Genomic DNA, 26,130 nt, shown 5'->3' with positions numbered 1-26,130 from the left:
CATGTTGTCTGACAACATCATAGATAATCTTTCCTCCTATGCTTATAATGCCTTAAATCCACACTATTTAGCCATTTAAATTCAGGCTCCTCATTTAAAATGTAAGTCTCCCTGAAAGCTTTGTGTTAACATTTGCCCCTGCATATGTTTTAGAGTAACTGATTTGGAAACCGCAGTCATTAGAAAGAAGGGGACATCTGTCTACCATCTTGCTCTAGACCTTAGTCCTTGTATTTTTGTTTTCTCCATTGACTAAAAAATTGAAATTCTGTAAAATAAAGTAACTCACACAGAGAAAGACAAATACTGTATGGTATCCCTTATATGTGGAATCTGAAAAGTGATACCCATGAACTTAAATACAATACATAAAAGGACTCACAGACATAGAAAAAAAATTATCATTACCAAAGGGGAAGGGAGAGAAGGGACCAATTAGGAGTTTGGCATTAAAATATACACACTACTGTATATAAAATAGACAACAAGAACCTACTATATAGCACAGGGAATTATATACAATAGCTTTAGTAAGGTATAATGGAGAAGAACCTGAAAAAGAATATGAGTATATAGGTATCAGTTCAGTTCAGTTCAGTCATGCAGTCGTGTCCGACTCTTTGAGACCCCATGAATCACAGCACACCAGGCCTCCCTGTCCATCACCAACTCCTGGAGTTCACTCAAACTCATGTCCATCAAGTAGGTGATGCCATCCAGCTATCTCATCCTCTGTCGTCCCCTTCTCCTCCTGCCCCCAATCCCTCCCAGCATCAGAGTCTTTTCCAATGAGTCAACTCTTCGCATGAGGTGGCCAAAGTACTGGAGTTTGAGCTTCAGCATCAGTCCTTCCAATGAACACCAAGGACTGATCTCCTTTAGGATGGACTGGTTGGATGTCCTTGCAGTCCAAGGGACTCTCAAGAGTCTTCTCCAACACCACAGTTCAAAAGCATCAATTCTTCAGCACTCAGCTTTCTTCACAGTCCAACTCTCACATCCATACATGACCACTGGAGAAACCATAGCCTTGACTAGATGGACCGTTGTGGACAAAGTAATGTCTCTGCTTTTCAATATGCTATCTAGGTTGGTCATAACTTTCCTTCCAAGGAGTAAGCATCTTTTAATTTCATGGCTGCAATCACCATTTGCAGTGATTTTGGAGCCCAGGAAAATAAAGTCAGCCACTATTTCTACTCTTTCCCCTTCTATTTCCCATAAAGTGATGGGACCAGATGCCATGATATTAGTTTTTTGAATGTTGAGCTTTAAGCCAACTTTTTCACTCTCCTCTTTCACTTTCATCAAGAGGCTTTTGAGTTCCTCTTCACTGTCTGCCATAAGGGTGGTGTCATCTGTATATCTGAGGTTATTGATATTTCTCCTGGCAATCTTGATTCCAGCTTGTGCTTCCTCCAGCCCAGCATTTCTCATGATGTGCTCTGCATATGTTAAATAAGCAGGGTGACAATATACAGCCTTGACATATTCCTTTTCCTGTTTGGAACCAGCCTGTTGTTCCATGTCCAGTTCTAACTGTTACTTCCTGACCTGCATAGAGGTTTCTCAAGAGGCAGGTCAGGTGGTCTGGTATTCCCATCTCTTTCAGAATTTTCCACAATTTATTGTGATCCACACAGTCAAAGGCTTTGGCATATTCAATAAAGCAGAAATCGATGTTTTTCTGGAACTCTCTTGCTTAGTTGATGATCCAGCAGATGTTGGCAATTTGATATCTGGTTCCTCTGCCTTTTCTAAAACCAGCTTGAACATCTAAAGACAGCTTGATATGGGTTATATATGTATGCATATGTGTAACTGAATCACTTTGCTGTACACTTTGTAAATTAACTAAGATCATAATCAGGCATGTGTGCTTAATCATGTCTTTCTCTTTGTGATGCCATAGACTGTAGCCCTCCAAGCTCCTCTCTCCATGGAATTCTCCAGACAAGAATCCTGGAGTGGGTTGTCATTTCCTCCTCCAGGGAATCTTCACAACCCAGGGATCAAACCTGCATCTCCTGTGTCTCCTGCATTGGGAGGTAGATTCTTTACCACTGAGCCATCTGTGAAGCCCCCCAAGTTAACTATCCTGTAATTAAAGAAAAAAAGAAGAACACTGAAATTCTATTCCTAACATTTAGCTCAGCTTAACCACATAGAAGGAAAAGATTTATTAGTGAGTGATTATTTTATTATTTGTAGAAATTTACAACTAACATGATAATTACTTCACTTTTGAGCCTAGAGCTAAAATTTTCCTTGATCTTGAAAAAGAAAAAGTGTGCTGATGAGTAGAAGACTCCAGGATAAAATAGGTGTATTCAAACCCAAAAGAAGTATCTTCCCATTATGCTGCTGTACAATGATAATTTGGTAGAATGCTGGCAAGTATTTAAGGATAAGCAGTAAAAGCGTTCTCCCTATACAACAGCAATACAGGCAAACGTTTGAAATTGTAGAGCCTTTCAAATGAAGAGTGCCTGCACTGCAGTGCAGCTGGAGAACATTTGCTTAGCATTGTGTTTCCTTCTGAGGCCCTTCCTCTTTCCCACTTCTTCCAAATACTTCTCTTCTTTGGAAATAAGCAAATCTTACTCTATCTGTTCTCGGTGTGGAATGCTCATTAAATTTTCTGACACAAAGATTTAGATTAGAAATCAGCAAGCCGATTTTCCGAAGAGTTTTGTCAGAAGTTAAATAGCTTAGGAGAGGGACAGAAAGAGGTACAGCATTTGTTTTTGTATTATTTAATTAGTATAACATATTTTGCTTATTGGAGGTTTGTGAATTTTCTCTCTTTATGATAAATATATGTTATTTCTCTAAATATGTTCGTTGATAGCTCAGTGTGACACTGTATGCTCTAGAGAAGAATTTAGGGTAAGTGACTATCTCTTGGGCACCATCCGATGAAACTTATGCTGATGAAATTTAAACTTCATGCTGATCACCAGCCTTTTAGTGTAATCACCAAGAAATGTTTATAGTTAGGTCAAACCAGGTGAAACGGTGGATTTTGATGCTTCTTTACCTACAAAAATGGTAGTTTTGTTTTTTTTTATAACTTATGCAGTATTAAAGATCTAGTCCACTCAGTTTTTTCTTTAAATTAAATTACATTGTCCAGTGCCCATAATATATGTTGCGGATAGATGAGTCACTTAATATTTAGTTATTGATGGCATAAAGTACCTGGAGTTGATTTAGTGAGATTCATTAGATAGGTTATAAGGCATTTGCATCCACCTCTACGCCATGCAACGAATGTAAAACATAATGAGGCTGAGATGGCTGAATGGAAGGTTTAATGTCTAGGTTGTGTATATTGGGAGGATATATGGTGGGTCAAAGAGGTCAAGAATCCCATAAGGCATTTGAAAAGTAAATAGTTGAAGAGGTTAAAGGTGTATCCATCCTGGTCTTGGGCGGTCAAGCCAGTAAAGTTAACAACCACTCTTTGAAATGGTGTTTCTAGTCCTTACTTGATGTCGAGGGAGGTGGATTTTACACGAAGGACAAGACTGCTCATTAGGCACCACCAGAAAGTCTAGATTCCTGGTGCCTATAATTCAGAGACAGGAACAGGAGCGTGGATGGCCATCTGAGGCTCAGAATGGGTGTAGAGAGGAATGGTGGAGTGCACCTGTGGGCTCTGCCTTGCATAGACGCTGAGGATGGCCTTAAGGGACCCGAAGAGACTGATGCTAGAGAAGGGCAGGGCCACCATAGAGACTCACAGGTTAGTCTTGGGTGTGTATGTTTCAGAATTCTGGTTTTCAGAAGTTTAGACTGGCCTTTTTCATAATAATCTAGACTGTGACACGCTATATTCCAGCTGCTGCTGACTAAAAAGCCAGACTCTCTTCTTTGCATATTACAAAGTTCCTCAAAAGTGAAAGTCGCTCAGTCATGTCTGACTCTTTGCGACCCTATGGATTGTATAGTCTATGGAATTCTCCAGGTCAGAATACTGGAATGGGTAGCCTTTCCCTTCTCCAGGGGATCTTCCCAACCCAGGGATCAATCCCAGGTCTCCCGCATTAATGGTAGATTCTTTACCAGCTGAGCCACCAGGGAAGTCCAAGAATACTGGAGTGGGTAGCCTATCCCTTCTCCAGGGGATCTTCCTGACCCAGGAATCAAACTAGGGTCTCCTGCATTGCAGGTGGATTCTTTACCAACTGAGCTATCAGGGAAGCCTCAGTTGCAATAGAAATGCAGTGTCTTTTCCCTGATTGTAAGTTCCCATCAGGAACAGTTACTTGATTATGCTCCTGCATGGATCTGCACACACCAATGTAGAATCTCGGTCAGCCTTTACCTTTGAAAAATGTAACTGCATGCGAAAAGGAGTCCACTGTGACTCCTTGTTTTCATTTCCCATTTTCTAGAGCATTGTCTAGAAACTAGACTAAAGCAGTAAACGTTTCCTGAGGGTGTAGTCTTTTTACCAGCTGCAGTGTAGGGAGAGGCTGTGATCCCAGGGCGTGTAAGAAGATAGGAATGCCAGTGCAGGGAGAAAGTCTACATAAAAACATGGGTATAGTCTCATAATGGCTGTAAATGTCACTTGTGATGGTTACATTCTGAGTGCCAAGTGACTGTAAATGGACCAACATTGCAAGTGGGGAGGGGTCCCTGAGACCTGGGAAAGGCTGTTGTGGAAGAGTTGATAGTAGATTAGAGTCACGTTTAGGAGGGGCAGAGATGCTATTCTAGGGAGATCAAATTGGCCAACACAGGGACAAAAGAATCACTTAATATCGAGTTCTTTATACTGATTATTACCACAAAATAAATTGTTCAGACAAAGTGCTGATCTAGGACCTTAATTTTGAAGTGTGATACAATTGTGTGAATTTATACTCTGAACAGTATCAACGGATAACATTTACTATGTGCTTTCTATGGGTCAAGCCTAGACTAGGTGCTTTATATGCATTAATTCACAGAAAATCCACCACCCTGGGACCCCATTTAATAAATAAAGACTCTGAAATAGAGTTCAGTGTATTTTCAAAGTCAAGGAGGTGATAAGTGACAAAAGATTCAAATTCAAGTGCACCATTTCCTGCACTTGGGCTTTTTCCCAGGACCCTATAATGAAAATCTAAGACAAGGTAGCCTGGTGACTGGGGTCAATAATGCATGATGCTTTCATTTACAAGCTTTGGGAAGGTTCCACAAGCCATGTCTTCATTTTCTCATGTGAACCACGGGATGGTAACACAGGTCCTGTCTCATGAGGTGGCCCTGAGGATTCAGTGGAGCAACAAGATGTCAGGATTTACCTGGTGGGGTTTGGCTGCTCTGAGAGCCTGGGCAGCATCTCAGCCCTAATATACTTGCAGGGCAGAAGAAGCAGTGGAGGCTCATAGATATGAAGTGGTTTGTTCAAGTGCAAAGTTGGGATTCATACGAAGCCCTCTTGTCTTACGAACAAGGGCTCTTGTCTGAACATCTGCTAAATCAGTTTGTATGGTCATGCCAGAATAGGCTGAGGTTGGCTTTTGAAATAAGAAAACAGCATTTTTAAAATAAATTCTGGTGTTTGTGGATGAAGAAATTATTTAATTTTTTTGTAATATGAAGGTAATATGTGTGCACGTAGAGAGTGTTTGTTTTATCTTTAAAGAGACAAGTAATTATTCAGAAATAGTTACAAACTCTTCACTTCTGTATTTTTAAATGTTTTCCCTACATTAAAATAAAGATGGATATCAGCTTTCAAATGCAGCACTGTGTAGACTATATACTGTTGGTCCTGAACTATCATTTGTGTGCTAATTTATTCAGCAACCATACAAGCAGTCTTAATGATTATCCATTATCTCGTAATCCCTTTGTGATGGCTCTTTGATTTCAGAGACTCAGAAAAGCAGGCTCCAGTGTTACAGGAAGAGGGACCCCTTCCAGGGCCTGAAAGTGGGCTCTGTCTAAGCCTTGGAAATGAACTGTCCAAGGAGACACATGTGTTTTCAAAGCAAGAGACTTTATTGGGAAGGAGTGCCTGGGCAGAAAGCAGCAGGATAAGGGAACCCAGGAGAACTTTTCTGCCATGTGGCTTACAGTCTCTGGTTTTATAGCAGTTGGGTTAATTTCCAGGTGGTCTTCGGCCAATCACTGTGACTTGGGGTCCTTGCTGGTGGCGAATCCATCACTCAGCTGAGATGGATTCCAGTGTGAATAATTCTGGGAAGTTGGTAGGGCATGTGGACTGGAGTCTACTCTTTCCTTTTGACTTTTCCTGAATTCTTCCGGTTGGTGGTAGCTTTGTTCGTTCCATGTTCCTTACGAGTACTTCCTGCCATGAGTCATTTATTCAGGGTTACTATGGTGCCTGGTCAGGGAGGACAGTTTCAGTCTGTGGTTCCCTAACACAGGAGTGGGGCCAGCCCCCCTCCGCTGTGCTGGCGACCCTGCCTGTCCAGTGGCAGGAGAGGGTTGGGTTGGATGTGGGCAAAGCTGGTGAGACTAAATATCTGACTTCCCTTGTAGCACAGGGGGATGGAAGAGTGACCGTGCTCCCAGTCTAGAAGCTGAGTTCCATGTAGATATGAAAACGTCCCAGGCCATCCAAGTCAGTGCCTAGGCTTTGGTACCAGTGTCTACTCAGGTGCATACCTCTGTGGTCTTACTCTTCCTATCTCCTCTGGGAGAAGAGGCTCACTTCCTCTTAGCAACCACCCTGTCTCCCTTTTCATACTGTTCATGGCGTTCTCAAGGCAGGAATACTGAAGTGGTTTGCCATTCCCTTTTCAGTCCATCCTAAAGGAAATCAGTCCTGAATGTTCATTGGGAGGACTGATGTTGAAGCTGAAACTCCAATACTTTGGCCACCTGATGCGAAGAGCTGACTCATTGGAAAAGACCCTGATGCTGGGAAAGATTGAAGGCCAGAGGAGAAGGAGACGACAGAGGATGAGATGGTTGGATGGCATCACCGACTCAATGGACATGAGCTTGAGTAGACCCCAGGAGTTGGTGATGGACAGGGAGGCCTGGTGTGCTGCAGTTCATGGGGTCGCAAAGAGTTGGATGTGACTGAACTGAACTGAACTGTCTCCCTACTCCATCCCAAGGCTCTCATCCACTAAACAGTATCAGAAAATCAGTGCTTGCATGGACCAGGCTAAGAGAATGGCTTTCCTCTCTTTCCCCACCCTCACCCCAGCAATCTGGGTACAGAATTCCCCCTAACAGGACCCCATGCATGGTGGTTGGATGCTCTGCTGTTACCCTCTTGAGAGTTTAATCACTTCTTAATAAGGGCCCCACACTTTCATTTTGCTCTGGGGCCCACAGATTCTGTAGCCAGCCAGTCCTGCCCTCTTAACATCATGGTCTGCTCCTTGACTTGAGTGTATTTACTTTCAAAGACAAGCTCAAAGCTACATTAGGTAAGAAAGGAGCAGACTGCTTATGTTAATTTAAGGAGATGTGGGCTTGCTGGGATAAAAGGGTTTAAATCATATCAAGGCTTTTGATGTGTGTGTTTTCAGACACTTTAAAGTACTTGTATCTGTTTATTCTTGCAGCCGGTGGAATGGATATTCTCACTCAGACAAAGCATTTTGCAAATGCATGGCCTGTAAGTGGCATTTTCTTGTTTTGTCTCTTTGTGAGTTAGTCTGTGTTTCAAGTTCTTTTATACCATTTGTGTTTCTTCTTTGGTGAAGAGCTTATTGTCATCTTTTCCTGACTTGTGTTCCTCTTAAGAGTCTTTCAAGTGATTAGTATGAGTTCTTTGGACAATAAAGACATTTGCCCTTGTGATTCCTCCCCCCTGCTCCCCAGAAGCTTGTTTGGTTTCAATTATATTTGTTCCTTTTTATTTATTTTTCTTATACAGAAGCTTAAATTTTTTTAATATGGTTGAATCTCTTGAAATTTTCTTTGCACTTTTTTTCTGTTTTAGGTTAATAGACTTCTGCCTTCTAGAAATTTGATACTTAGTTTTATTTTCTTTTGAATTTATATCTTTTGAGTTTTATATTTTTGTTTTCTGAGTAAGATAAGGGTATGATTTTTGTAAAAAGTAGAGACCTAGTTCTTCCAGTACCAGTTATTAATTCTTCCTTCATCACTGGTTTTCAGGGTTTCTGTTTTGTCTTCACTATTTACATATGAATTTATCTATGGGCACTTCATTGTGGTCCACTGGTATTTCTGACTTAACTGATGTACCTTATATGCCTTAAATGGTATAGAACTGATCCATTTCAATCTTCTTTCGAGTTTTGTACATATTTAATGATTATACCACTTATGGATATGTTGGCTCTTTCACCTTCTCCAAAAGCTTAATAAACTTGCCCTCAAAAATATTGCAATATACATAGCAACATTTTAAAAAATCAGCATTGTTTCCTTTTTATTGAATATTGGAAGTAAATGAAACCTTCTTTTGATGGTGAATACTGTGGTCAATCAAAGCACAGACTAATGAATTGAGATTCAGGGCTGTGGTCTTCAGACTCTTGCCAGCCTTCAAGAGTAAGAATAAAATGAGGACTTTTCAAAAAGAAGAAAAAAAAGCATCCCCTTCCCCCACCTCCAGCTAATTTTCTTTTCTGTTCTTTTCTCATGTATCTGTTTTTCTCTTAATGACTGTCAAGTTTCTACTTGCCAGTAAACTACTTAAGTAGTTTTCCTATGGATTTAAAGCATACAAGTGGCATTTCTTTTAAGTGTTCAACATTCAGAATCTTCACTGAATCATTGTCTCATAATGATCTTGTCATTGTTTAGTTGACAAGTTGTGTCTGACTCTTTGGGACCCCACGGTCGATAGCCCACCAGGCTCCTCTGTCCATGGGGTTTCCCAGGCAAGAATACTGGAGTGGGTTGCCATTTCCTTCTCCAGGTGATCTTCTCAGCCCAGGGATCGAACCCACATCTCCTGCTTGGCAGGTGGATTCTTTACCACTGAGCTACCTGGGAAGCCCTATTGATCTATGTTAAGTTTATTTTTCTGTATTTGGAGATTCTTTGCATTTTAAAAACTTGCTAGTTTTATAGTTTGGATAAACTAGAAAGGCAAATTCTGTGTTTACCTGATAGCTATTTCCCGGTTCCTTCAAGTCTTTATTGCGAGTCGGCAAGCAGCCGGCAAGCAGCCGGCACTGTGAGTAAAAGTGATCTCGACAGAGTCCTTCTCTGGGGACCCTCCGGGGAGAGCAGTGGCTGCTGTCACACACAGTCTCATGGGCCATAGTAGGGAGTTTGGGCTTAAGTCCAAACCCAGTAGGAAACTGTTAAGGGGTTTTAAACAGGCCTGGTGTCATCTGGTGATGTGAATATCAGTATCTGTGACATCTCACCAGGAGTAGGGGAAGATGGCAAAATACTTCATTCTATCTCTTTATTGTAAAAGATAGAAGTCTGGAGGCAGGCAAGATTATTCTGCTCGTCTCATACCATACATCTGAAAACATTTCCTTAGATATCTTTGCATTGAAAAAAAGTTCATCACAAATGCCTGAAATATTTACTTTTTATTTAAATCAGTGAAGGTCCTGTAAATTGCATGACAACAAAGTCTTTATGAAGCACACCCTAGAGTTTCCATCTGGATTCCACAAAAGGTATTTGACTTTTAGGGTGAGTATAATAATTTTGTGAGAAGGTAAATGAAGAAGGGCCTGGAGTGAATTGATGCACAGCTTGAAAGTTCAGATCCCTGTGACCCGTTCTTCCTTCAGACAAAAATGTGATAGTCAGAATGTCTCTGTCACCTTTGTGGGTGAAGCGATACCTTTGTACTACCAGCGTTCAGGAGAAGAATTCTAGAGAATTTTACAGTTATTAACCTAGGAGCTGTACATCAAGAAAGAGAATGAGGAAGGGAACAACAGCTATTGGTGAAATATTTGATCTATTTTTGTCTAAAAGGCAAAGCTATTATATTTTCAAAAGCGAGGAGAGATTAGCTCCTAAGTTGCTGTCTTCAAGAACTGTTCCAGTTCCAGGCAGGATTTATTTTGCTTAGTGTATCTCATTTTATACAAGCCAGACCTTTCCCTTCACTGGCTCCTGCAAACCTTAAGTTAGGTTATGACCGCAATTTATATGATAAAAGGGCTGTAAATGCAAAATTTAGGGAGAGCAATTTTTTTTAATGCATAAAGCTTTGAAAAATACAACGTAGATTATAGATGGAAGCTAAATTAAAGTTTTTTTAAGAGAAGAAAGACCTACCCAGTCATCTGTTCATTGCCCAGAGCAAATTAAACTGTTTTCCAGGGTCTGGAAGCCTTATCAGATTTATCATGTGGCTATATATACAGCTTCTTACTTTTACTTGGTGGTGCTTTTTACAAATGTTACAATTCATCACTGTTAAAATGATTTCTTTATACTTATTCCACTTTATACTTATTCCACCTTTCAGAGTCAGTCTCTACAGGAAGAAATTGTAGCTTTCACATAGAAAAAAATACTTTTAGGATGAATTTTTTTTTCTGTTTTCTTTTTCTTTTTTTTTGACTGCTCCACATGGCTTGGGGGATCCTAGTTCCCTGACCAGAGATCAAACCCAGGCGCTCAGCAGTGAGAGCATGGAATCCTAACCACTGGACCACCAAGGAATTCCTAATTTTTTTTTTTCTTGAATGCCACATTTTATCTTTGTTAAGCATATATTTCTGCAATTCTAACATTGATCAAGGAGCAGCAGACAGGAGCTCTTGTCCCTTGTTGGTTCACATAATAGAAATCCAGTTGCATGGCCAGCATCAGGACCAGTTCAAACTGGTTTATGTCTTGGTAGTTTATGTTGAACTGGTTTATGTCTTCCTGGGTGGCTCAGTGGTAGGAATCTGCCTGCCAGTGTAGGAGAAACAGGAGACATGGGTTCAATCCCTGAGTTGGGAAGATACCCTGGAGGAGGGCATGGCAACCCATTCCAGTATTCTTGCCTGGAGAATCCCATGGACAGAGGAGCCTGGTGAGCCACAGTCCATGGGGTTGCCAAGAGTCAGGCATGGCTGAGCAGGCATTTACCACGTTCTTACCTGACTTCTTTTTGTCTTTCTGCTTTGCTGTGTTTATCTTGATGGTAAGGTGGATGCTCCTTTTTGATACTATTTGGTGGCTATCAAACCCAAGAGTTGTATTCCAGAGAGATAGGGAGAATACCTTTCCCCTTACAACTGACAACTTTGGCCACTTACCTGCCCCTCTGTATCTGCCTGGTCAGTCACTGGGCAGTGAGGATGGGCTCATGTTGATTGGCTTAGGACAGGCGGAGCTTCCTGCTGGAGACAGAGTTGAATTCACTGTCACCCAATCACGAAAGAGCTGCCCGAAGCCAGAGGGATGGGATGGTTTCCGAGTGGGGGCAGTCACCACCCTCACTGTGCTCCTTTGGCCTCCCCTTCCTCCCAGTTCTGATGGAGAAGGATTCTGCTCTCTGTGAAGTACTACATTGCTGCCATGTGCATTTTCTCGTGTGCTTTGTGTTCAGAGATGCATCGTGTTGGGAATGGTTGCTTCTCCTCCTATGAAAGAGAAGAGAACTGTGGCTTTCCACTGTGGTTCCTAGCAAAGCTTCTCTTACCCCAAGGAAATGGAAGAAATGGAGGAAGAGAATAATGATACTCTTAGGGAGCATGTGGAAGGTAATAAAATGGGATCTTTGATTTGGGGACTAAGAAGATCACACTGGACAGGCCAAGTCCGAAGTCACATGCTCAAAGACAAGACACAGCGGCTAAATAAAGCAGCTGTGATTTGGTGACATAAATATGTGTGTGTACAAATATATTTGTGTATTTCCTTAATGCCAGAGTATTTTTATGTATTGGTGTGTGTGTGTATGTGTCTATATGTGTGTTAGTCACTAAAGTTGTATCTGACTTTCTGCAGCCCCATGGAATGTAGCTTGCCAGGTTCCTCTGTCCACGGAATTTCCTGGGCAAGAATACTGGAGTGGGTTGCCATTTCCTTCTCCAGGGGATCTTTGCAATACAGGAATCAAATCCAGGTCTCTTGCATTGGAAGCAGATTCTTTATCATCTGAGTCATCAGGGAAACCATATATATATATATATAAACATATATATATATAAACACACATATACATGTATATAACATTATATATGATAATATATGCATATATATAATTTTTAAAATTTATTTTTATTTATTTATTTGGCTGTGCTTGGTCTTAGCTGTGACAAGAGCGATCTTCGATCTTCATTCCTGGGTGCAGGATCTTTCTCTGTGGCATGTGAACTCTTAGTTGTGACATATGGGATCTAGTTCCCTGACCAAGGATTGAACCCAGGCCCCCTGCATTGGGAGCTCAGAGTCTTAGCCACTGGAGCACCAGGGAAGTCCCATATATATATTTATTTATGTATAATTTCTATTCAGTGGAAGAAGGGAGAAGTTGGTTAAGAACTCCATCTCTCCCACTTGTCTGTTAACTTGCAGAATCTTGGTTTGTGGTTGTAAAGTGGTTTGTAGCTTTGCAAGAGGGTTGATCTCTTTTTCAGTCAAGGAGGAATAGAGAATGAGGGAGTGGAAAGGGGTCTTGAAGATGACCTCCTCCAATGTCTGTCTTCCTGGTCCGAGGTGACACACTCATTGTTGCTGAAAAGTCTTGAGTAGCTTCCTCAGGGCCACCCAACTAGTCAGGGACTCATCTGAGCTTATCTGATCATCTGACTTATCTGAGCATCTGAGATATGAGTTCTGATTTTTTCACTTAAGTGCTTTCTTAATCTTTACTGTCTGCATCTTCTTGGTGGTAGGTACGAAAGCTTGCTTGTTGTAATCTTCTTTGCCAGGCAGGGCAGTCTGAATCTTTTTTAGTTCCCTTGACAGAATCTTGATGACATATTTGCTGACATAAATATGTGTGTGTACATATATATTTGTATATTTCTCTAACTTCTGCCCATGAGTTCCTAATAATTGGACATGTCAGATGTGAAACATAGTAAAATCCTAAAATTGTCTTGTGTTGAATAAGATTCAGATTTAAATTGCATAGCCCTTCCCCTCTCTCTTTCACTATTGGTAAACTTACTGCTTATGTGTGAAAGGAGGATAGTGAAATGCCTTTTAAGAATTTATTTTTCAGTGTTAGTCACTCAGCAATGTTTGACTCTTTGTGACTCCATGGACCATAGCCTGCCAGGCTACTCTGTCCTTGGAATTCTCCAGGCCAGAATACTGGAGTAGGTACCCATTCCCTCCTCCAAGGGGTCTTCCCAACCCAGGGATCGAACTCAGGTCTTCTGCATTGCAGGCAGATTCTTTACCATCTCTGCCACAATTCAGAATTTTCACTAATTTATATAGATCATCACTGATATTTAAAATAAACACATATAAGCATGCTTTGTATAAAATCCCTGAAGTCAGTGAGTGGCCACAGGGTACTGCTACTGCTGCTGCTAAGTTGCTTCAGTCGTGTCCGACTCTGTGCGACCCCATAGACAGCAGCCCACCAGGCTGCCCCGTCCCTGGGATTCTCCAGGCAAGAACACTGGAGTGGGTTGCCATTTCCTTCTCCAATGCATGACAGTGAAAAGTGAAAGTGAAGTCGCTCAGTCGTGTCCAACTCTTAGCGATCCCACGGACTGCAGCCTACCAGGCTCCATGGGATTTTCCAGGCAAGAGTACTGGAGTGGGGTGCCATTGCCTTCTCCCGGCCACAGGGTACAAAGGTCTGTAATTGTCAGAGTGAATTGGGTTTGAGCAACCACAAAATATTGCTATTGAAAGGTAAAGTTTGTATTTTCTCCATTCTTCCCTGTCCTCAAGATCCTGCGGGAAAGTAACCTCTGTCACCAAGATGACTTGATCATGGAATTGTGTCAGACGTGGTGCCTGGCACATGGGACACTGAATAAATGAGTGGGTGAATTAGAAGAGGTACTCATGACTTTATTCTCACTGAGACTCTTGATGTCAGGAAATGAGCATGTGGCTTTGAATTTGCCCTCAGATCCTGCTGAAACAGCCTTGAACTTCAAAAAGAACGCTTGTCTTTCCCTGCCCATATGGTTTAGCCAGGCATGGTCTTCTCATGATCTTTGGGGCACAGCAGCCCTTCAGAACTTTGATGCAAACTGTAGTGTTGTTATTAGCATAAAACTGTCTTCTGAATGACTTATAGCACGACTGAAATTCTTGTGCCGACGCACGCACCCTTTAGCCTGTCCGTGGTCTGATCCTCTCATTACTCTGCTCAGAACCCAGCTGTGAAGCACCATCTGTCAGCAGCAGCAGCAGCATCTGTCTTAGTGTCAGCTGACATCTGCGTTAGCTCTGGAGGCATTGCCTGAAGCCCTTAGGTGGGTGTGAGTCTTGGGGGAGCAGGCTCCGCCTTAGTGCCTTTAGTGAAATATTGCCTGACCTTTTCAACTTAAAACTACCCATGATGGTGTGCCAAGGGCTTGCTTTTTTGAATGCTGAAAGACTTTTTTAGGACTCCTGCATTCCATGATGCATTAAATCTTATGGCTAATCTTCCTTTTCCTCTCACAGTAATACTGCCATGCAGTGAGACTTGAATCAATGCTCAAATGATAGATTCACAGTAGGATTTTTGGCTTTCTGCTTAATTCTGCAGAAAATAGTGCTGGAGAATCTACTGGGTTGAAGAGTGTCCTCCCCCTCCCTTCCTGAAATGTCAGAATGTGACCTTATTTGGGAATCGGGTCCTTACAAGTGTAATTAAGATGAGGACACACTTGGGCTTCTTTGGTGGCTCAGGTGGTAAAGAATCTGCCTGCAATTCAGGAGACCTGGGCTTCATCCCTGAGTTGGGAAGATCCCCTGAAAAAGGGAATGGCTACCCACTCCAGTATTCTTGCCTGGAAAATCCCATGGGCAGAGGAGCTTGGCAGGTGACAGTCCATGGGGTCACAAAGAGTCAAGACACGACCAGGCCACTAACACACCACACTGGAGTTGGGTGGAGTCAATTCAATAAGGCTGGTGTCCTTATAAGAAGGGATGCAGAGTCACATAAAAGGGAGGTGGCCATGTGATGACTGGTGGAGACTGGAAATATGCTGCCACAAACCAGAGAATGCCAAGGGTTGCTGGCAACTAGGAGGAGCTAGGAGAGAGGCAGGGAACAGATTCTCTCTAGAGCACAGCTCTTCTGGCACCTTAATTTCAGACTTCTAGCTTTCAAGATCATGGGACAACAAACTTCTTTTATTTTGAGCCGTTTGGTTAGTGATAATTTGCTACAGCATCCCTAGGAGCTAATACAGAGTACTATATAGCGGTAGTCCCCAACCCCCAGGCCATGGACCAGTATAGATCCGTGACCTGTTAGGAACCAGGCTGCACAGAAGGAGGTAAGCAGTGGGCAAGTGAGTGAAGTCTCATCTGTACTTAGGAGCGCCAACCCTACTGTGAACTGTGCATGCGAGGGATCTAGCTTGCATGCTCCTTGTGAGAATCTAATGCTCGATGACCTGAGGTGGAGCTGAGACAGTGTTGCTAGCACTGGGGAGCAGCTGCCACTGTCTTCCATCACCCCCAGATGGGACCATCTAGTTGCTGGAAAACAAGCTCAGGGCTCCCACTGATTCTGCATTATGGTGAATTGTGTAATTATTTTATTATATATCATAATGTGATAATAGAAATAAAGTGTACAAAAAATGTAATCTGCTTGAGTCATCCTAACACCATCTCCCCAGCCCCTGCCAACCTCTGGAAGAATTATCTTCCATGAAACTGGTCCCTGGTGCCGTAAAGGTTGAGGACCACTACCATATAGTATGTCACCACTGAGAATATGTATGAATTTTGTAATTTCAACACATAGCCGTTATGTGAAGCCTGTCTTTTGGTGTAACAAAGATTTAAGTGGTGCCCGTAGGAAGGTGTAGTGTTTATTAGGAAACATGATGGGAACAGGGCTATTCTGTTAGGAATACGTTTCCAGTTTATTTGCTCGGTGGATCCTTCACTCACTGATGCCACGTCATTTAACACATAGGTATTGAGTGACCATAACATACCAACCACTGTGCTTGCTTTAGAGAGTAGAGCAGTGAATAGATATGTATGAAATCTACCTTTGTAAAGTTGAAAGTCCAGTAGAGAAGACAGACATGATTGTTTACAACCTACATGATTTTAACATCATTATAAAAGAAAATAGCAGTCACACCAAGCAGTGATGAAATTTTGTGAATCAAAGTGTTTGAGATTATCACTTAATGATTTAAAATCTTTTATGTTTAAAATGTTTAAACCTTAATATTTAAAACTTTATACTGCATTTATGTTCAATTCTACTTGTGTATCTGTGTTTTACTTCCCCACCCAATATAGACTGTCTTGTTTTTTTCTAGTGCTAATCATAACTCTTCACATACAGTAGGTTTAGCATGTAGTTGTTGAATTAAATTGGATTATTGATTAATAATAAAAATAGGGAGGATGGTTAATAGTAGCTAACACCACTAAGTATCTATTATACGTGTATGCCTTATGAGCAATTGACTTATTGACCTCATTTTATACTCATAGTTGTGCTATGAGTTTATATCTCCTAGTACTCCATTTTACAGGCTTCCCAGGTGGCACTAGCAGTAAAGAACTTGCCTGCCAATGCAGAAGACATAAGAGACTTCAGTTCAATCCCTAGATAGGGAAGATCCCCTGGAGGAGGGCATAACAACCTACTTCAGTATTCTTGCCTGGAGAATTCCATGGACAGAGGAGCTGGTGGGCTTCAGTCCGTAGGGTCGAAAAGAGTTGGACACGACAGAAATGACTTAGCATCCTTGCACTTCATTTTACAGGTGGAGAAACTGAGGTTCTTGGAAAGTAAGAAAGCTTCCTCCAGCTCAACCAGCTCAGTTCAGTTCAGTTCAGTTGCTCAGTCATGTCTGACTCTTTGTGACCCCATGGACTGCAGCACACCAGACTTCCCTGTCCATCATCAACTCCTGGAGCTTGCTTAAAATCATGTCCATTGAGTCAGTGATGCCTTCCAACCATCTCATCTTCTGTCCTCCCCTTCTCCCCCTGCCTTCAATCTTTCCCAGCATGAGGGTCTTTTCAAATGAGTCAGCACTTTGTATCAGGTGGCCATAGTACTGGCGATTCAGCTTCAGCATCAGTCCTTCCAATGAATATTCAGGACTGATTTCCTTTAGGATGAACTGGTTGAATCTCCTTGCAGTCCAAGGGACTCTCAAGAGTCTTCTCTAACACCACAGTTCAAAAGTATTAGTTCTTTGGCGCTCAGCTTTCTTTATGGTCTAACTCTCACATACATACATGACCACTGGAAAAACCATAGCTTTGACTAGATGGACTTTTGTCAGCAAAGTAATGTCTCTGCTTTTTAATGTGCTGTCTGGGTTTGCCATAGCTTTTCTTCAAAGGAGCAAGCGTCTTTTAATTTCATGGCTGCATTCACCAACTGCTGTGATTTTGGAGCCCAAGAAAAGAAAGTCTGCCACTATTTCCATTGTTTCCCCATCTATTTGCCATGAAATGATGGGACCGGATGCCATGATCTTAGTTTATTGAATATTGAGTTTTAAGCCAACTTTTTCACTCTCCTCTTTCACTTTCATCAATAGGCTCTTTAGTTCCTCTTTGCTTTCTGGCATAAGGGTGGTGTCATCTGCATATCTGAGGTTATTGATATTTCTCCCAGCAATCTTGATTCCAGCCTGTGCTTCATGCAGCCCGGCATTCCACATGGTGTACCCTGCATATAATTTAAATAAGCAAGGTGATAATATAAAGCCTTGACGTACTCCTTTCCCAATTTGGAGTCAGTCCTTTGTTGCATGTCTGATTCAATCAGCTAGATAGCAGCAAAGCCAAGTTGTGGTCCAGGCAGTGGGTGTTCAAACTGCACACACTCGGCAAGGTGGCCCCTCACGCTTTACTCACACTTATAGCCATCCTGCTGAGTTCCCTGGATGAGTTTAAGGGAACTGTGTCAAAATCACGTGTCTTTATTCTTTTTCTTTTTAGTAATCACAGCCTCCAGGAACAATGCAGAAAAGATTGGCTTTAACTGAGATTTTTGTCTAAGAATATGTGCTTTCTTCACCAAGGTAAAGCAAGTGGCGCTGAGATGTAAAATGATTGCTGCTCAACCGAAATCATTTCTCCTGAATTCTTTTTCTCTTTAGCCTTTGGCTTCTAAGCTAACATCAGTTAAATGATGAAGTATCCTGCAGGGTCCTGTGTGGTTGAGTCTGGGCTTGCATTTCACATCATGGTTTCCCTTGTGTGGTGTTGGAGCAGGGACACCCCCTCCTGAGCTGTCTGTCTGGAGGCTGAAGCTCTTGCTTCTGCTAGAGAAAACATGGACTGTCCCCAAGAAGGAGAGAAAGGGGCCATCCCCAGGCATCCCCTGGCAGTCCAGTTCCAATCAACGTCCCACAGCCTTTGGAAGAGGGAGCTGTGTTCAGCCGAGCTTTGCAGCAGGTGTGTGTTCAGATCCCAAAGCCCTGTGCTGCTCTGTTATTGTCTGTGATGTGGGCCAGTTGGCTGCTCAACCCGGAAGCTGCCACAGGATTGGAAGTGAATGGCTCCGGAGGAGCTGCTGCCTCAGCAGTGGGATTGTCACTGTTTCTCTCCTGGAAGAACTCTGTGTACTCTGTTCTCCTCCCCTGGCTTCAGCCACAGCCCTCAGGATCTGATTTCAGCTAGAAACAACAAGCACCAGAAGTTTCTAAATTACAAGCCGCCAGTACTGAAGCCAGGCCTCTGTCAAGGCAGCATCAGTCACAGTAGCTACAAGGTAGAAACATGCAAAGTGCCCATCAGTGTACCCCCAAACGTGGAACATACACACGATGGAATATTATTTGGCCACAAAAAGGAGGGACGTACAACTTGGATGAACCATTGAAAATATGATAAGTGAAAAAAAAAAAAGCAAAGGATGAAGATTGCATGACTCTATCTATAGGAAATATCCAGAATAGGCTAATTCATAGAGATGCAAAGCAGGTAGAGATTACCTGGGACTGAAAGAGGGAGGGATGGAGATTTATGGGGCTGTGATACAGAATTTCTGTGTCAGGTAATGGAAAAGTTGTGGAAACAGTAGTGATGGGTGTACAACACTGGGAGTGGATACCTCTGAATTACAAGTAAAAAATAGTGAAGATGGCAAATTTTATGTTATATATATTTTTAAAAAATATTGAAAGAATGTCAGCACCCTGAAGCAAATCTTGCATTTCTTAGCAAAGAGGAAAATGCTGAAAATTGTCCTAGGCTTTTCTCAGGATGGACATAAACCTGTGAGAACTGTGGCCTCTTAGGAGAAGGGTCCAGCATAGGGCAGCATAAAGTAGGTGCTCAGTTAACCAATCTTTGTCTCTGTCCCAGATCACCCTCCAGTTACAACGTGTGAGTCCTGATCATTGAGCCTGAGGCCACCTGTTAGGTACTTTAGGAAAAAGGGAGTAAAGAAAGTTCCAGTTAGGACATTAAATGGCTTGATAGGAAAGGAAAAAAAAAAGACTCAAAACATGACTCTCAGATCTCTCTGCTTCTTTTCCATTCTCACTGTTCTGCTCCTTAAATTGTGCTTTCAACCCTCACCAGGAAAGAACAAAAAATAGGAAAAGCAAAGCAAAGGACACCATCTACTGTTTTCTGCTCACAATGAAGCGAAACAGGGGCCTGGTATTTGATACCTTCTCATTTCACCCTCCATCAATATCTCCGACTCTGGAGAACTCATCTATAAAATTCCCGTCGGCCTGAAAGAGCTAATATGCTTCAAGAATATGTGTTCAGTTTCTTTCCAAAAGCTAATATGCACCTGGGCCAGGGATTAGGCCAGATCATTCTTTGAGATAACTAATATTATTATTCTGTGCATACAGACATTTGAACCGTGGATCAAAGAAGATAAGAAACGATCTCAAGATAACAATCAGGAAAATAACAGTGAATTCAATACACAAACATGACCCACTGCTCCCTTGATCTAATTCTGAGAAAAAAGAACTCTCTTTCCTTTGGTGTGGACATTTGATATTAAATAAGGTTCTCAGGGTGTACCTGCAGCAGCCACTTGGAATCAAGGTACCTGAGAGAAACAGGAAATAAAGGGCTAAGGCCCCCACCACATGTGTCCACGTGCTCCTTTGTGCATTTCCTGTCAGGGGTCTTTGACCGAAATCCACAGGAATGAATTTGATGCATCTAATCTGGAATTGATAAAGGGAATCAATTTTGCAAGAGATTTATTGGACTCTTAAGAATGTTAGAAAGCATAGGACCCCACTGATTCATTTTTGTTATGTATTGATTGATCTTTCCTCTTCCCCCCTTTGCCTTCCTCATGTTGTCAATAAATAACAATGGAACGTCTGTCTTGTTTTAAACATCTGCTTTTGCACAGTCAGCCTGGGCACTGGGAAAGAGAAAAGATACTTAGTGTTGCAGTTTTATACATGGAGATTTTTATACTAAAAGAGATTTGAAATCCTGTTCAAATAGGATCCTCATTTAATGAACATCTTTTCAGACATTGGGAGAACCTGGCACCCTCTAATAGAAAGCCTGAAGGGATCTGTGATTGGGATCAAATTCTTCGCTAACATGCTTAGGTTAACGGTGCACCTCAAGTCCCTGAAGTGATCGACCCACTGGCTAATTTGTCCATATGGTGGTTGAGAGTCACAGAAGTGTATGCTCACCTGTTACAGGCAACACCTACCAACCTCAGTGCATTGTTAGTCTTCACTTTCTTTGATGTTTATATATTTGATACCTAATTGTTTGTTCAATTGCCCTCATTTAGGCTTCTAGCCCGCTTGGGAGGAAATTCAATAAAGAGCAAAATTTTACTTTACCAAATCCAACCGGCACAGTTTGGATATGCTAACCACCCCTAATGGGGGTTTTGGCCATTGATCAAATAAACAAACTTTCATGTAGCAGTTGGATAGAGAGCAGAATTGCCAACTTTGTTTATGCCTGAGGGATTTTTACTAGATCTATAAGGCATGTAGAATTTAATTTATAAGCATACATAATATTTATTTGCTATTATATATGCATATATAGTCAAATAATAATTAGTGTTTTACATTTTATTTCTTATTTCCTGATACAAATTGAACTGTGATCTTTGGGTCAATATTAAGATCATGCAGTGGACTCTCTCCAGGACCGGATGTGACTGAATGCTTTTATAAACCATATCTCATAGCAGCCTCTCCCACCCTGAGAGGTGGGGGTATAATTCCCCTATTTTTAATAGAGGAAATGAATAGTTGGTTTTTTATTTGTTTTTATCTCTGTTTTATGGATGAACGGCAGTGAAGCTTAGAGAGTCTGACAGATCTTCTTCCAGGCATGGTGCGTGGCAAATACGGATTTTCAATTCCTGTGGGTCTGACACTGTGATAGAAAGTTGTCTGTGTCAGCCTGGCCAGGCCATAGAACACAGTTATGGAATCTGACACTAATCTAGGTTTTGTCATTAAAGTGATTTATAAATGTGGTTACCATCTGCTGTTTTAGTTGACTTTAAGTTTACCTTTGATAATGACTATTGATTGGACAGTGGGCCTTCAGTCTGATCACTTTAAGGCCTTTAAAGTAAAATGTGAGGTTTATTTGAAAATAGTTTTGCTTCAAGGCTGCAGCATTAACTCCTACCTGAGTTTCCATCCTGCTTGCACGCCTACCCTACATACGGATTCCCAACTTGTGAGCTCCAACTATTCTGTGAGCCAATTCCTTTAAATCTCTTTCTCTCTGACTCTGTATCTATATATAGTATATTATATGTATAGATATTTTATAATGTATATTTTTAATATATATGTGCCATATATATATATATGTATAAATATTGGATTGGCCAATATTTATATGAGGTAATGGAAAAATCCAAATGAACTTTTTGGTCAACTCAGTATCTCATATATATGAATATATGAAAATCCCATATATATATATGATAGAAATAATTCTATAATTTCCCCTGATCCTGACATGTATCCTAGTGGGAGATATTTACACATCTATCAGTTCTGTTTCTCTGGAGAAACCTGACTGATACACACACCAAAGCCTGGGCACCATGACACTCATTTGCATAAAGTGCAAGAGGTTTCCATCTTCACATATCAGGAGATGAAACAAGATTTAGTTTGAGTGACTTGTTCATGGATATGTATGTGGCTTGGAAATGGTAGAGCAGGGTTTTGAAGCCAGAGACTCCAGACATAGTACTTGAAACATTCAAAAGAGCGGATCACTCCAATTGCATGAGAAGCTGGCAGCCATGATGGATACAGGACAGAGTGACTGATAGGTGTGATGGTTGCTGAACTGAGCACTTTGCCTGGTACTCCTGTGTTCTCGGTATGGCTTTCTGCGGAGGTCAAAGCATTGGTCTCCAAGAGAAACTGCTGCGTGCTTCTCCACCTGCATGTGAAATGGGCAAAGACGGGAATGACAGAATTGTTTTAGAGCGATAAGTCATAATGAGCGATGTGCAGTGGCAAGAAGAAGCAACAGCCATTTGAATTCCCTGCTCAGGTGATATCACCAATGAACTTGGATTCTTCCATTGCCCTCAATATTAGCAAACAAAATCCTGAAGCTCTTTCAATGCAAGCCCATTTGTGCTTTTCTACATTGTCCTTTCATAGACTGTAAACTCCCTCCACCCAACTGGGTTATGTACCACTGTGCAGAGAAGACTGTTCTAAAACAGTGTTTCTCAGCTGTGTGTAAGAATCTAGATCATAATTTGTGGCATGAAAAGAGTTCATTTGGGAAGTCATTGACTGGTCATTATTTTAGTTTTCTATTGTCGCATAACAGATTACCATGAATTTAGCAAAGTTTATCACAAGATATATCTACTCTTTCACTGTTTCCTTGGCTCAGAATTCTTGGCTTGGGTCAGCTGGATCTTTTGTTCAGGATCTTGCAAAGCTGTCATCAAGATGTTGGCCTGGTCGGCTTTCTCATCTGAAGTTGGATCTTCTTCCAGGCTCATGCAGGGTTGGTAGAATTTCTCCTTGCGGCTCTAGCATGCATGATGGTTTACATCTTCAAGACAAGGAGGAAGAGTCTCTCTCCTCTAGGCTCTATAACAGGGTTTACTTAGGTATTTAGGTCAGGCCCACCCAGGATAATCACCCTTTTGATTAAAGTCAATGCTATAGGACATTTAATTATATCTGCAAAACCCTCTCACCATTGCCATGTCCTATTGCTTAGTAACAAATTGCAAATTCTGTCCACACACAAGGGGAGCAGATTACCAAGGGCATGGGCACTGGCTTAGCCTGTTCAGGCTGCTTACAACAAAATACCATAGACTGGGTGACTTATAATGTTAACAGATATTTAATTCTCACAGTTCTGGAGGTTGAAAAGTCTGATATCAAGGTCTGCTGAGGAGCTGCTTCCTGGTTCATACATGGCCATCTTTTCCCTGTATCCCTACATGATAAAAGGACAGGGGGACACTCTGGGGTCTCTTCAATAAGGGCACTAATCACACTCATGAGGACTCCACTGTCATGATCTAATCACCTCCAAATACTATAATCACCTCCTAAAACCATGATACTGGAGATTAACTTTTAAGACATGAGTTTTGGGAACACAGCCATTCAGTCTGCAGCAGGTACCATGGAGATCATCTCAGAATCTGCCCAGTGGTCACTGGCACCTCCCTCCTTATACAGTGTGTGTCCTATTTGTAGACTTTCGTTCCCTGGGGGCTCAAATGGTAAAGAGTCCACCTGCAGTGCAGGAGACCCAGGCTCGATCCCTGGGTCGGGAAGATCCCCCGGAGAAGGAAATGGCTACCCACGCCAGTATTCTTGCCTCAAGAATGCTGTGGACAGAAGAGCCTGGTGGGCTATATAGTCCATGGGGTCACAAAGAGTCAGACATGATTGAAAGACAAAATGTTCAGCAGTATTAATGTATTGGCATATGTTCAGATTTAAAGTTAGAAGAGCAGAAAGTCAGTTGTCAGCTGAGGTTAGGTTATTTAGGCCAGGATTTCTCAAGTTCAGCCCAGCTGATGCTCTGGTCTGGATTATTTTTTTAAAACTGTGGGGTGCTGTCATACCATTGTAAGACATTGAGCAGCTTCCCTGGCCTCTACCCACCAGATGCCAGTAGCACACCTTCCCCCATCGTGACAATTAAAAACGAAACCAGTCATTGGCAGATGTCCACTTGAGGAGGAGGCATCCCCATTTAAGAAGCCCTGCATTAGAAGAACAAAGCAGGTTTTTTTGTTTGTTTTAACGAAGAACCCATTAAATTAGGGAATTTGTTTTTTTTAAGGCAATGCAGCTGTTTGGAGCCAGCAGGCTCTTGCCCCTTGGATGATGCCTCATTCCTAGATTTGCTTTTTGTCCTTTACCAGAAAATGTATAGTTTATAGTTGGAAAGAAAAAATTAATACTGTAGATGTGTCTCTCACTCGTACTCTCTTATTCACATATATGCCAAAACTATATTACGTTATCATGTTTGACAATACCTTATAATCGTCTGAGTTTATAGTCAAGCCATATTATAATAGGGCTTTAGCTCCGTAATGGCATGGGTCAGATATTTCCCCAGAGATATTTAATGCATGAGGCCAGAAAACTAATAAACTTCATTCTTAGTGTTATGGCTCCTTTCTTGGAAACGAGTGATATGGCTTGGTGTGAGATGGAGTGGAAGGCACAGTCCAGTTCTGAAATGACAAAATTCAAAAGCTCCTCATTTTTGTTTTCTCTAGGCAAAGGCAGCTCAAGCATCTCATCCGACGTGAGTTCAAGTACAGATCACACGCCGACCCAAGCCCAGAAGAATGTGGCTACCAGCGAAGGTAGGCGTCTGGTCTTCATTATCTCTTGTGCTCTCGTCACAGGGCTGGCTGTATTTGGAAGATACATAAAATGTGTGAGTCTCAGATCTGTTCTGCTGAGTGGGAGCATATGAGATTCTCAGAAATGGGAGGCCAAGGCTTTCTCTTTTATTGCATTGTTGTCAATGTCTACTAAAGTTGTTTTGGTGCAGTTTAAGGTAAATGCTGTTATTTTGTCAAAGTATAATAAGCTGACTTTTGGGAATGTTTATGAATGATGTCTTGTTTTTCATTATGGGAAACATGACTGTAAAATCTTTTTGCTCTAGTTGAAAGTTCCTGCAAGAACTTTGGAAATAGGCACACCTGGAATTCGGGATTTTGATAATGGGAAGGTCATAGTTGTGTGAGTTGTAGAACCTGAACCAGTCTCCAATATTGGGGAGTAGGAGAAGAGGTTTGTTTGATTCTTTAAAAAATTAAGTGAGAATTCCTGCTTGTCAGAACAAAGATGGGTTGCATTGGTGTTCTTGATGAAGAATTTGACTATATATAGTAACATGTGTTGGAATTTAACTGCTTCCCAATACTTGAGAAGCTTTTCAGTTATACTTATTTGTTGAGTGTGGAAATAATTGATTCTGTAGTAGTTATTTGGTAAAAAGTTGACCCAATTATGGACTCAGCTCCTTTTATGTTAATATGAAACACACAATTAAATGGCTTCTTTTTTGAAGAAGAATTCTTTCTAAATGAAAAGTTGAATGAAGGTCTGTGGAAGACATGAATGCCATTTGTAATGAAAGACTCATGGGGTGTCAGCTGATTCCTCATGACACTATATAGAGCCTACTTTCCTGATGTGTACAGGGTGTTGTGGAAATGCGTTTCCAGTCCTTGTTTCAGAAGCTTAATTTCTGCTGTTTATAATATCAGAAAGTGTACTCGTAGCCTGGTGTTGGTCATTTAAGCTGTTAGATTGTTCTTGATCTGCACTACACTTTTTACATTAATGATGATCATTTACTTCTGTTGTGTGTGTCTTCTTTGGGTATTCTTTGACTTGGTGTGTTTCATATAAAAGTTAACTTCTCTGAGTTAATTATCCCCAGACTGATGGATAAATATATTTTACAACTGGATTGTATTCCCTTGTGTTTAATGCCTTAGCATTGTTTTACCGCAGTGTATGGCAAACAGATTGGTGTGTTCTTCTTAATGCAGTAAAGAATCAAGTAGCAGTCCAAACTTAATTTTCTGCCTGTTAATTCAAATGTGGGGATTAGATTATTTTTGAAATTCAG

At 41.5% G+C, this 26,130-nt stretch overlaps 1 protein-coding gene across 1 annotated transcript in view; it reads left to right on the top strand.

Moving 5' to 3' along the window:
• FBXL7 (F-box and leucine rich repeat protein 7) overlaps positions 1-26,130 on the top strand; it is a 468,776-nt gene that overhangs the window by 102,660 nt on the left and 339,986 nt on the right. The window contains exon 2 of the mRNA XM_055554709.1: positions 24,758-24,847. Within this exon, the coding sequence (XP_055410684.1) occupies positions 24,758-24,847 (90 nt within the window). The remainder of the gene's footprint in view (positions 1-24,757; positions 24,848-26,130) is intronic.

Source organism: Bubalus kerabau, chromosome 18 (genome assembly GCF_029407905.1).
Source record: "Bubalus kerabau isolate K-KA32 ecotype Philippines breed swamp buffalo chromosome 18, PCC_UOA_SB_1v2, whole genome shotgun sequence".
NCBI lineage: Eukaryota > Metazoa > Chordata > Mammalia > Artiodactyla > Bovidae > Bubalus > Bubalus kerabau.
The sequence above is the reverse complement of the archived record's forward strand: the minus strand, read 5'-3'. Positions and strand labels throughout refer to the sequence as shown.